General features: G+C 33.7%; 2 protein-coding genes across 2 annotated transcripts; one reads left to right on the top strand and one right to left on the bottom strand.

The window, feature by feature from the left end:
• Positions 1 to 3,421: 3,421 nt before the first annotated feature.
• On the bottom strand, positions 3,422 to 7,495 carry LOC108780743 (putative SERF-like protein). Its single transcript, XM_018548542.1, has 3 exons — positions 7,377 to 7,495; positions 4,223 to 4,334; positions 3,422 to 4,020 (listed from the first exon to the last, which is right to left on the bottom strand). The coding sequence occupies exons 1-3, from the start codon at positions 7,381 to 7,383 to the stop codon at positions 3,936 to 3,938; spliced, it is 204 nt and encodes a 67-aa protein (XP_018404044.1). The 5' UTR covers positions 7,384 to 7,495; the 3' UTR covers positions 3,422 to 3,935.
• Positions 7,496 to 7,620: 125 nt separating this feature from the next.
• Positions 7,621 to 12,072, top strand: LOC108780744 (midasin). Its single transcript, XM_018548543.1, has 6 exons — positions 7,621 to 7,733; positions 7,975 to 8,284; positions 8,364 to 8,548; positions 8,640 to 10,956; positions 11,228 to 11,468; positions 11,852 to 12,072. The coding sequence occupies exons 4-6, from the start codon at positions 8,696 to 8,698 to the stop codon at positions 12,032 to 12,034; spliced, it is 2,685 nt and encodes an 894-aa protein (XP_018404045.1). The 5' UTR covers positions 7,621 to 7,733; positions 7,975 to 8,284; positions 8,364 to 8,548; positions 8,640 to 8,695; the 3' UTR covers positions 12,035 to 12,072.
• The last annotated feature ends 563 nt before the right edge of the window (positions 12,073 to 12,635 follow it).

Raw genomic sequence — 12,635 nt, 5'->3', positions numbered from 1 at the left:
GCATGGTGTAGAATGTATCTCTTTTCTTATCGAATCCGTCGAGGAAGCGATGACCTGTGTAGTAAAGACAAGTAAGTTAGTTAATTTGATCGAAGAATTTGTCTTTCTTCATTTTGCTTATCTTTATCTTTATGCTTTTATCTGTATTTTACGAGGAATTATGAGAAAATTAAATCCGAAACGGCCACTCGCGAACGTGAGGGATAGATCAATCAATTTACCTCTCTTTCTTTTCCGCCGTCCAAATAATGATCCAACATAGGATTTATAAATAAGTCAATTACATTGTCCGAAAATAAAATTGTTATCTTGTTTCCACAATATTTATTTTCTTTTCATTAAAAGTATTTAAAAAATTGTAGAGAGGTACTCGCATAAGTATTACGCGGAAGAGAATAGGATCCCTTTTATTAGATTTTTAAAGAACATTGTCTTAAAGAAAAAAAACGAAACGAATTAAAGTTCACTCGATTCGTCACAATAAATATCCATACATTCCATATATGTATAAATGGAAAGTGAAAGAAATATATGTCCCAATTTCGTATTCTCACCACGTTTAGATATTAGCATGCAGTATATTGTTTATAGATGTAGATTGGAATTAGGTATGTAAGCGATTTTGTTAAATTTACGCGATAAAACTTTCCCAAGTATTATGATGTAATTACTCATTCGTTTCGATAAACAGATTCGATCTAGTTTGCTTGCTGCAACATGTACATTTGGAATTAGTAAATAACATAAAATGCACTTGTGAGATGTATTTTGCGTTATATGAGCTATAATAAAAATGTTCTCGCGGAAGATTTCATATATATATATATACTTACACACACATACACCTACACACTTTTTAAAAATGTTTAAAGGCACTATACTTGATTATATTTTCGAAGGAAAAGAATTTGGCTTAAATGCATTTTTACTTGCTGAATTTTTATTACACGTTACAAATTGTTAGAAAAATATATGTTTAATATTCAATTCTTTCAATTGTAATTTCTTTAGTCTTGTTTCAATTATATGGCTTATGCAAGTTTTAATAGATTTTCAGGATTTCCATATATACATACAATTGAAAAATTTATGAGATTTGAATCCTTCCTCCTATTGTATATTCAACAGAAAATAATTTTAAAGTACAAAACATTTGCTATTAGTTAATTAGATAATTAATTATAATGCGTAGTAAACAGACGTTATGGAAATCAATCTGATTACACTTGTCAAATTTATTTAAAATAGATTCTTGCAATTTTTAATATTTTAAGAGAATCGATTTTATATAATTTTTCACCTAAATATAACGGCATGCAACATGTGCACAAATTTGTTTAACTTCTAAAATATAATTTACCTATGAGCAATACAAATATGGTGCTATTGTTACAAATATAGTATTGTAATGATAAATCGCAATACATAACACACATACCTACATAACATATACATTAACTAAATAAGCTCGATCGGCATTTTTTCCGTAATGCTGCAACTTTAAATGTAATTTTCCTCCAGAATTTTCGAAGCTATTATCCCAAAATTACCGCATCACCGATTATATTTGTTCATATGCAAGAAGAAACATAGAATTGCATCATAGAAAATAGATATATACGTAAGATAACATTTATTGTAATATTATATTATTATAAAAATTGTATGTGTATATGGAACATTTTGTAAAGACATTGACCATTTAACAAAAAAAAAAAAAAAAAAGAACAAACGGAGGAAATAGAAGCAACATTTTGCCGCCCATTTTTAGATAATTGTATTAAGGTATTATAGAACTTGAGACATTATTCTAAAGCTCAGTCGAAACTGAATTTAAATAGTGACCAGTTTGATACGTTAATTGAATTTTATATCGAAGATAATTAAATTTTTTAACGAAAGCATCAAGTATCTTTTTTAACTCAATTATGAATTTAACAGAGATAAATTGGTACACACACAAGACCATATATTTTAATACCAATTTTTTACTTACACACAAGAAAAAAAACAGTTTCTTATTATCTTAAATTAAGTCATTAATGAAAACGCTGGAAATATAAATTGACTACATTGTAAAGTTAATTGTGTGGCTGAAAGGAAATTGGCAAAAGGTCGCACATGTCTCTATTTTATATAAACATATAATCTATATCAACTCGCGTGCGCACGTGTGTTAGTTTTACTCAATAGCCGAATGCATACGGAAAGACAATTTTTTACGTTATGTGGATTTCCAACACGTCACGTAACATAATATTAAAGTATCACATGTAAATTCTTCAAATGAATTATCTCATATTGGTAGTGTATTATTACAATTAAGTAAATGCTCAATATAGTGTGTTGTTCCTCGTATATTACTAAACTTGAAGTCAAACAAAAAAAAAAAAAAAGAAGAGATGAGTGGAACGTTCCTGCTTATAGATGTGTTATAGAGCGAAAAAGTACAGCCTATTGAATCTGAAATACAATAGTCACTCGAAAATGAAAGAATTGAATTTCGGCGTTTTTCCAGATTGCAGAGATTCAGATGCTACTTTAACACGAGGGTTTTTTGGTCTTTAGAGACTAGACAATACGTTCATCGCTTAGTATAGTGTACATTCATTTTTTTCCTCTCCCCATATTAGCGATTAAGATTTGGTCTTCCACCGTTATGACATTTATCAAATCATGTTGTAAACCATTCTTATTCAACTCAATGTTAATATCCACGAATATTTGTGATTAAAGCAAAAACGCGATTAAAATTACTACGTTAAGAAAATGTACTCTTTTTGGGAAAGTGCAATAAAAAATATGGGAAATGATTGTACAATCTTCATTTTCTTTCTCATCGTTTAATAATTTAGATAATAATAATTAAACGAAGATAAAGGACAATTAGAGTCAAATTGTAAATAAAAATAATAATAAAGCGGTTATAACATTGAATATATAATATAGATTTAAAAAATATGTATATACATCAAAATACTTAAAATAAAATGAAACAAAAGTACCTACTTAGCCGCTTATGATATATAAATATTAAAAGATTGAAATATCGCACATAATACGTCAATCTTTTAATATTATATATCATAAGCGACTAAGTACTTTTGTTTTATTTTATTTTAAGTATTTTTATGTATATACACATTTTTTAAATCTATATTATGTATTCAATGTTATAACCGCTTTATTATTATTTTTATTTGCGATTTGACTCCAATTGTTCTTTATCTTCGTTTAATTATTATTATTATTTTTATATAAAGAGTCCTTCCTTTTTCAATTTATTTATTAATAATTTAGATTTAATATTTCATGTTCTTAAACTATCATTAAACGACTGCTGATTTATCATAGTGATTTAACAAGTGACATTATATTACAGTTCGCACGGGATAGGACGAAAGATTTAATTATACGAGTATTGTTAAAATTTGAACAGTTTATTACAAGCGAGAGGGAACGATAGTAACACATGTGTGTCTAATGATCGTTCGCTTGTTACACATTTAATTACATAACATATTAAATAAGTGAAAGTCTGAATTTACATATTGGAAATTAGCACTACAAATATATAGTATTATTTAATATCCTTATACCTAGAGAAACCAGTCAAACGCGTGTTTCCTTCGACTGAATTTAGCTGTAGGTAACGTCAAGTTTTGTACACACTGATTATAATTGTATTGTGAGCAACGTGTAAATAACAAGATAATCGAGGCTAAGTCTTGAGGTATGTCATACGATTGACACACCTGCGTACGGCCGACAATGGAAAAATTCTCTGACATCAGAAACATAGAGATTCATTTTTCTGTCTCCGGTAAGCATCGACATCTGTGTGTCTCTTACAGCCGTGAATCTTTTTAGCGTTACCAGTAATTGCGCGATATAGCCGTTCTTATCATAAAAATTTATACACTTTCTTCGTCGAATTATCTCGCTACCTGCTTGGACTTATCTGCTGGTTGATCACCTTGCTGTTTCTTAAGCTGCTTCTCTCTCATTCGTTCCGCGTCACTATAAAAGAAAATGTACGTCCAGATTATGTCCAGTATAAAAATTATATCAATTATTTCAATTTATTACAATCGTCATATAAATTTTAACAATAAACAAACACATCCTCTTTGCTTGTAATCTATTATTATTATTTCCAATTAAGCCTACTATTGTCATTATGCTTTTTTTCATATCAATTTTCACAAATAGAAAGATGTACCGTGCTTTACGCTGTTCTAAAGAAAGACCTTTATTGCTATCTTGTTCCGACGCTGCCTTTTTTACGGTTTTCTTCAAATTTTTGGCTCGTGCTAGTTCACGTTGATTTCCACCTGCAACATAATCAAGGGTTTCCTTTTTTAAAAATCGAGTAAAGTTTTATAATATAACTTTTCTTTTAATTTTACTCCACAATTTTCCTCGGTCTCTATTTCCGTTCCCATTTATTCAATTCAAACGAGGTGCCCTTAAAAAGAGCGCTGTTTATGTGCGTGCACGCGCAAACAGCACTCACGTTTGTAATTATTAAAGGGTGACTGCGATGATTTACGACAATGTCATACAATTACTCCGATAACTTCACAGCCTAAATCCTACTCCTAATTAGAACGACATCACGTATACACAGGGCTGTCGCTAGCACATCAAGCGCCTTTGTGCAAAGGAGAACAAGTCGTTCCTCTCTCTTCATTTTTTTAACTTACCGATCTTTTAAATAAGAATTTAAATCTTTTTTTTTTCAATATCTTTAGACTAGGTGTAACTGGAATTTCTATCATTCATGTTAACAAAAAAATTTTTCACATTCTCGCTCATCTAGAAATGATATATAATTGATACTCAACCAAAGTATTGAAACATTTTAATAACATCGACAAATAAACAATTATTTAGATCGACGATTTTGATTTTGTGATCAGATTTTGGTTTCTCTAAATTAATAATACACATGTTTCGGAAGAAATTAAATCTAACAAAAGCGTGCACACGTGATTGGTGTTAGGAATGGAGAATTGATTTTTAACCACTTTTGCAATCTGACTCTTTTTTTGATACAAGTAAAATTTCACTCTCTTTTTCCGAAATAAAGGAATCCGATTTCCCCTCCTAAAATATCTTGGTAGTAGGAATCTTGTTCGGAAAAACATGAAAAAATGAAAAATAACTGAAATTTTCCAAATATTTTAAAACCCACAACTGTAAATAAAAAAATCAGATTGCAAACAGAGGATTAAAATTTAATTTGGCGCTCCTATTGTTAATTCGCCTTTATACAGTACATATCTAGGAATTGATTCTGTATCTTGAAATGAAGTAAAATTACAACAGTAAATCAATTTACTAGGTTGGCCAATAAAAAATGATAAATATTTTAGTAAATTCGCTTATTTTTGCAATTTTGACCTCCCAACAAAAGAAGATTAATTAAAATTGAAAAAGATTAATTTTAACGTTAGCAAATGCATTTTAAAAATTAAATAAAATACATTTCAATGCCCAATGTCTAATTTTTATTCATTTCTAGGAATTGTGCATGAAGCACAATTTCTATGCTTCTTTTAATTCAAAATTCTGGATCAGAAATGCAGTTCCTCAATTCAATTGAATCTGAGTAAATCCAGAAAAGTTTTTCCATTTAAAATACGCATTCAAATGAATTAAAAATTTTAATGACTACAACAAATATAGTATATATGCAAAAACATATCAAGGTTGTTTGAGAAGTAATGAAAAATTTTGTCGCATAGAGATAGAATGGACTATAAATTGAGAAGAAAAGTCCTCAACTATTTTATAAATTAATATCTCGTGAACTACTGCAAAAATTGTAAAATAGGAGAGCACTTTTCTTCTCAGTTTAGTCCATTCTATCTCTATGCGACAAAATTTTTCATTACTTCTCAAACACTCTGTATACATGATATAGTATATACATAATTCGCATTGAATTATTTAAAGTATTAAAGATCCAGCTTTGATGATTATGGCTATTATTTCCTATTTGTTGAGTTTAAACATTTAAACAGGGCTGGGCATGTATTTAAAATACGTTTATTTAAAACACAGTTTTTTTTCGCAATAAAAGTAGATTTTATATTTTATATTTCAGCGATGTACATGAAAGTATTACGTATTTTGTATTTAAAATTGAAAGATTGGAAGCTTTATGTACTTCGTAATTTAAAAATAATAACAATATACAATATCTTAGTATTTAAAATACAAAATACAAAGTACTCTTTCAATCTTTCATTATTAATACTGAAATACAAAATATGAAAACTTTTATATACTTCCATAAAATATATAATAAAATGCAAAATATTTTCATGTACGCCGTTGAAATACAAAATACACGATACAATTGTCTTACAATTATCGCTTTCAAGTAAAAGTATTTTAAATACATGCCCCAGCCCTGCATTTAAATCATTCTTGCTTACTATAGGCTCATTTTTCAAAATACAGAATCGATCCCCTGCTTGTGACGGCCCTGCACATACACAAAATGGCGGCGAGTAAAAACGTGACGCTATTCGCTAAATAAAAGCGTAATTTTGCACCGTATTCACTCTTGGGACTCAACGCTGTCAAAACTGACGAGATCTACGGGAGAGAAAAGATTTTATCGACTTCGTGCGTTACTCGCGCAACATGAAAGCGCGTCGCCATAACACTTCCGTGTGCTGTTGAGGTTAACAAACGAGATTCTCCGAAAGCGAGACGCGTCAATTCGAAGAAGTAAGGTTTACACGTTCGATCACTACGTTCGGACTTTCTCCCACGATCTTTCGAAGATACTCGACTTTCCCAATCACGCGAAATCGTCAAGACTCGCGAAACACTGCACTCGTACAGATCCTCACTTTCTCTGGGTTTTTTTTTTTTTTTTTTGTTGATCATCGCAACGCACTATCGTCATCGTGAAAAATATTGACCTTTCCTTCGTAAACAGCCTGCAGAACGAGAATTCTCGGAGCGCTATCGTCGTGTCACGGCGCGCTGCGGTGTGCTCCTTCCTTCCTCGACGAGTCACCGTCACCGACGCGACGTACGTTTCACGACTCGCCGGAAAGCTCGTGTTCGCGCGTGTGTGACAACTTTGCGAGAGAGAGAGAGAGAGAGAGAGAGAGAGAGAGAGAGAGAGAGAGAGAGAGCGCGCGCGCGCGCGGTCACCCATAATAATCGTTTACGACCTTATTTTCAACATTTAACCGACAATGGCAGGCTCCGCGCGGAAGTTATACGAGCGAGAAACTCCGTGTCCGCGTCGATCGTGTTTCCTCTTTCATTCTTTCTCTCTCTCGTCGAGCTGTCGCGGCGCGTTCGGGAAACGGCCACCCGATCTCGCGGTGACGTTCGGCTGGACTTACGGGTCATTTTTTTTTTTCTCTCAATTCTTGATCTCCGATAAGCAAGCACTTGAAAATTTCACCACCCGGAATCGGTGCGAGACGCACGGCCCGACGATCCGCGCGCGCGCGCGCGCGCACACACATACACACGGCTTCTGCGCAGGGATGCCATTTCAGCAGCAGCAGCAGCTGAGTGTACCCAGGTGTCGTGTTATCCTTGTTTATCATTCGTGAACAACAAGGATAAAACGACATCTGAGAGGCATCCGGACGACGATACCGAACGCACTTCAAAGAACGGTTTACGACATCGCGACTAGCGCCATCAGTCGACGGTCTGGCACAATCGGTAGCACACAACGACACAACACACAAGTATGTATACATACTAGAGTCCACAGTCTAGGGTCCTAATTTATCCTCGAGCTTGATCTCCTTGTTACTCCGTGCTCCTACACATTTCTCAACATTTCCAATTGCATTTAGCAGAAAAACCTGAGAAAAGGCTAATGCCTGTTTCCATCAATGCAGATTAACCACAATCTCGGTTTAACTTACTGTTTTTATTTTTAATCAATGTTTTATTATTTAATTGACATTTTTTTTTATATTACAGTACACCCGTGACGACAGCATCAACGCTGGCGGTCAGGTACCTCCAGGTGCGATTGTGTTTCTCTATAGAGGAGTTGCCACAAAATATGTCGCTTCACTACAGCAATTGTTCCTCGATATCACCGAGGACGAAACTATCGCGTTATCGTAGTATGTTTAGTAATTCTATGAGTCCACTCACGCCTAGCTTTGGTATTTTGCCATTGGAGAACAATACACCCGAACAGACAGTTCCACCTTCGCATACAACTCTCACAGAAGCCAATGACCAAAAGAGCTTGGCGAAACGCGTCAGTAGTCTAAGAGCTCATGTAGGGATGAGTACAATCTCTCAGTATCTCATAATTATATAATGCATACAACAACTAATAATTCTCTTGCATCTTTCAGCAATGTCAAGAAAAGAAACACCATTGCAACAAGGCAAATCAGTATTTTCCCAATCGAGTAATACAAGTAATACTGCCAATATTGTGACAGTGACGGCAGCTAATCCAACTTCATCTCCGTCATCGACATTTCAAGGCACCAATGTTAGACGATCATCGCGACTTTTCAGCCATAATTCCGTAAAGGTACAATTTTTTGTTTAATTTCTTTTACTTCTGAACTAGGCATTACAAAATTACTGTAAAATACTGTACCTGCAATTAAATGTATTCTTAGATTTGGCTGCAAATGGGTTCTGTGTACCAAAAGATTTAGATCTCGAGGAAAGCAAAATGAACGAGTCGGAAGAAAAGACAGAAAAAGGCGGAATGGGTTTAGCCGATGGTGAAGGAACGAAAGACGTTTCCGATAGAATAGAATCCGAAGATCAACTTGAGGATGCAAGACCCGCGGACCAAGAACAAGAGAAACAAGATGATAAGGCTTGTAAGGAAGAGGAGAAGGGAATCGACATGTCTGAGAATTTCGACAACGAGCTTCAGGATATGAAGAAGAATGATGACGAAGAGCAGAGTGATGATGATGATGAAGAAAACGACTTGGATAAAGAAATGGGAGAAACTGAAAAAGGTGCTGAGCAGCTTGATAAAGAAATCTGGGGCGATGATCAAGAAGAATCCGAAGAGGACAATCAGCAGTCGGAAAACGAGAGTGAAGAGGAAGGTACAGGCGAACAAATCGGTGAAAAAGAAATGGGCGCGAGAGATGATAATGGTAAGAGAAAACAGAATGATGACGACGATATGGATCACGATGAAAATCAAGAGAAAAATAAAAAGGAGATTAATGAGTTGGATGAACCAAAAATAGATGAGGATCATATTAATCCTTATCACGGTAAATTTCAACCTCAACCGGAACCCGAACCACTCGATTTACCAGAAGACATGAATTTGGATGAAGACGGTAAGGAAGACAACGGTGGCGATGATGAAAATCCATTTGACATTGATGAGATGAAGAAACCGCCACCAGAAAAGCAAGATATAAAGCTTGAGAAAGAATCTGAGGAGATTAAAGAAAATGATTCTGAGGAGAATTCTAGCGAGGACGAGGACGACAACAATAATACCGGTAAGGAAAATCAGGCACACAAGACAGAAGAGCTTGAAACTAGTGAAGAAACTGAAGAAAAAAGTGATGAGAATGCAGAAGCTGAGAACAAAGACGAGGAACAGAATCAGGATAAAGAAGCGGAGGAAGAACAACTACAAGAAAAGGCAGCGCCGAGTGCAAATGATGCGAGCAAAGAAATGGATGCTGCACAACAAACTGAAGAAACGACGGAAGGTTCACGTGATAAAGTAGCGCAACAATCGGACGCGAAAGATCAACAGGAAACTTCATTTGAAAATACTCAAGAAGACAATATTGATAAAGGCACAGGCCAATCACAATCAGCACAACAGGAGAGCGGGCACTCAGGATCATCTAAGCAGGAAACTGTTTCGGCACCGCAAAGCAACGCTATGACAAAACCAATCGAGAAGAGAAATAATCCGGGTGAGAGTAACGAGGATCGTAGTCTGTTGAACAGATTTGAGTCGACACTAAAGAAATTAAAGACAACCTACACGCAAGACGAAGTATCGAGGGATGAAAACGAAGATGATGCAAATAATACTGATGGCAATAAGGCTGAGATGGCTCAACACATTAAGGATTTTGAAAAATTCGACGATTATACGCTCGACGCCGCAACGGAAGATCAGGTTAGACAACAAGCTTCTAACATGGATGAGGATAAGAATGAGGAAGAGACAAAGGACGACACTATGGATGTAGAAATGCATGAAGATAAGGAAAACGATGTGACAGATGATAAAGTAAACGAGCACAAACCCGAAAAGGTCTCTGAAATTACAGATAACCAATGCAAAAAAAATTCCGATGGTAAAAGAAACATGGAGAACAATCAAACGGAGACAACGGTCGAATTAGAAGGAGAAACGGCGGAGACGATGAAAGTGGAGAGAGGAAACGAATCTACATTTCATACAATGGAATGGAACATCGAAGAAAATGATCTTAGCTCCGATCATGTAGAAAGAAAGCGATTTGAAATGGAAAGAATGTTGGGTGAATGGACGCAAGTGCCCTCCACGGAGGAAGCTACAGCTGCATGGAATTGTTTGTATTCAGTTACGGATGCAGCTGCCAGGGATTTGTCTGAAAAATTAAGATTAGTGTTGGAGCCCACGCAAGCATCAAGATTAAAGGGTGATTATAAAACAGGCAAACGCATCAATATGCGAAAAATCATTCCTTATATAGCTAGTCAATTTCGCAAGGATAAAATCTGGCTCAGACGCACGAAACCCTCAAAACGTGACTATCAGATCGTCCTCGCATTAGACGATTCCAGCAGCATGGCAGATAATCATTCGAAAGAATTGGCTTTTGAATCCTTGTCGCTGATTAGCAAGGCTATGACATATCTTGAAGTGGGACAACTTAGCGTCCTAAGCTTCGGGGAGCAAGTGAAAGTATTGCATCCTTTAGAAGAAGCTTTCACAGAACAAAGTGGCTCTAGGTATTTTTACCTTTATATAATCCCTATAAATATTTAATATTTAATTAAATACAAGTTTTGAATATACATTTATGAATCAAAAGATAAAATTAGATGAATGATATTAATTGTAGTCACTACTTTACCCATTCAAACTTGTTAGTCACAACTGTTCAATTTTGTTTTACGTAGAATAATCCTATTTAATTTTATTCAATAATACGACAATTGGAATTTTAATATTTAATATTGGAATTTTACATATTATTTAAGGTTTCTTTTCTATTCACAGGCTAATACAAGAAATGAAATTTGATCAAAAAAAGACGATGATTGGACAATTAGTTGATTTTACGGTAGATATGTTCGAAAGTCAATGTGCTTCATCCGATAATGCTAAACTGTTGGTAGTATTATCGGATGGTAGAGGAATATTTTCAGAAGGAAAAGAAAAAGTGAATTGTGCTGTCAGGAGAGCCAGGCTTGTAGATATTTTCCTAGTATTTATAATAGTCGACAATCCAATTAACAAGGTAATTCTTAATCATATTTAAAAATGATGGATCGATTGTTCTATCTTCAGACAAACTATGTGATAATTTATCTAATGAATAAACAAGAGTAAATGTGTAAGGCCCGATTGTGTGCACCAACGTTAGCTTGATTTTAAGCGAAATTTAAAATACTTTCTTCAAAGCCGAGAGAGAACGAGAGATAGAGTTTTAAGCCTCGCTTCAAGTTCAACATAATGTTGATACAACCGGACCTACGAGCATTAGAGAATTAGAGAATTGAAATTTATATCGAAAGATGGAATAACCAAGACTAAGTTAATAATTATCGCGATAATAGTTCTATTTAGGTGCTATTAAAAACGTGTAAAAGTTATTATTTATGGCCTATCTATTCATTTCAGGATTCAATATTGGATATCCGTATGCCTGTGTTTGAAAAAGGAAAATTATTAGGAATTCGATCATATATGGATAATTTCCCTTTTCCTTTCTACATGATTCTTAGAGATATAAACACATTACCAGGTGTTCTGAGCGATGCTTTACGCCAATGGTTTGAAGTAGTTGGAAAAATTGATACTTAAGAGAGACTTGTAATAATTTTAAATATTCAGATTTAAAAAATTAGTATGTCATAAAAGTTGAATTTTAGATACATAAAACATAGCATACATATAAATATGTGTATGTATACAGTTTTGCGTTTAGATAATTCAAAATTATCTAGATATAGATAAGATAAATGACACAAAAATGTATTTTAGATGAGATGAAGATAATTCATTTTATATTAATCTAGATAAAAGATGAAATTAAAAAAATTTTTATCTAGATAATTTTTATATAAGATGATTTTGTTTTTAAGTAACTATTTGGTAATAAAACGATTTAGGATACAATAAATATATTCATTAGTCTTATAAATATTTAATAAATATATTTTATAAATATTATATTTTAAATCTTTATCTTTTTTAAATAAAAGTTTTTCGAATATATCATCTAATAAACGGTTTCTATATGGAATTAATGTTTATTATCCGCAACTAAAAAGACGTTCTACTGGCTCTGATGATGGCAATGATGTATTAAATTTTAAAAAAATTTGTCAAAACATCCTTATTGAAAACAGACGATAGCTCTCGTTATCCCGGCCCTTCGTTTGATCTCTTGAAAAACGACACA

Source organism: Cyphomyrmex costatus, unplaced genomic scaffold (assembly GCF_001594065.2).
Source record: "Cyphomyrmex costatus isolate MS0001 unplaced genomic scaffold, Ccosl1.0 scaffold727, whole genome shotgun sequence".
NCBI lineage: Eukaryota > Metazoa > Arthropoda > Insecta > Hymenoptera > Formicidae > Cyphomyrmex > Cyphomyrmex costatus.
Note: the sequence above shows the minus strand (reverse complement) of the source record. Positions and strands in the feature narration are given on the sequence as shown.

Bases quoted from the DNA above. Each gene is read 5' to 3' on its own strand.
- LOC108780744 (XM_018548543.1), top strand. From the start codon at position 8,696: ATGAACGAGTCGGAAGAAAAGACAGAAAAAGGCGGAATGGGTTTAGCC. The intron at 10,957-11,227 runs GTATTTTTACCT...TTCTATTCACAG, and splicing joins ACAGAACAAAGTGGCTCTAG to GCTAATACAAGAAATGAAAT. The intron at 11,469-11,851 runs GTAATTCTTAAT...TATTCATTTCAG, and splicing joins TCGACAATCCAATTAACAAG to GATTCAATATTGGATATCCG.
- LOC108780743 (XM_018548542.1), bottom strand. The intron at 4,021-4,222 runs GTACATCTTTCT...TTTCTTTTATAG, and splicing joins TTAGAACAGCGTAAAGCACG to TGACGCGGAACGAATGAGAG.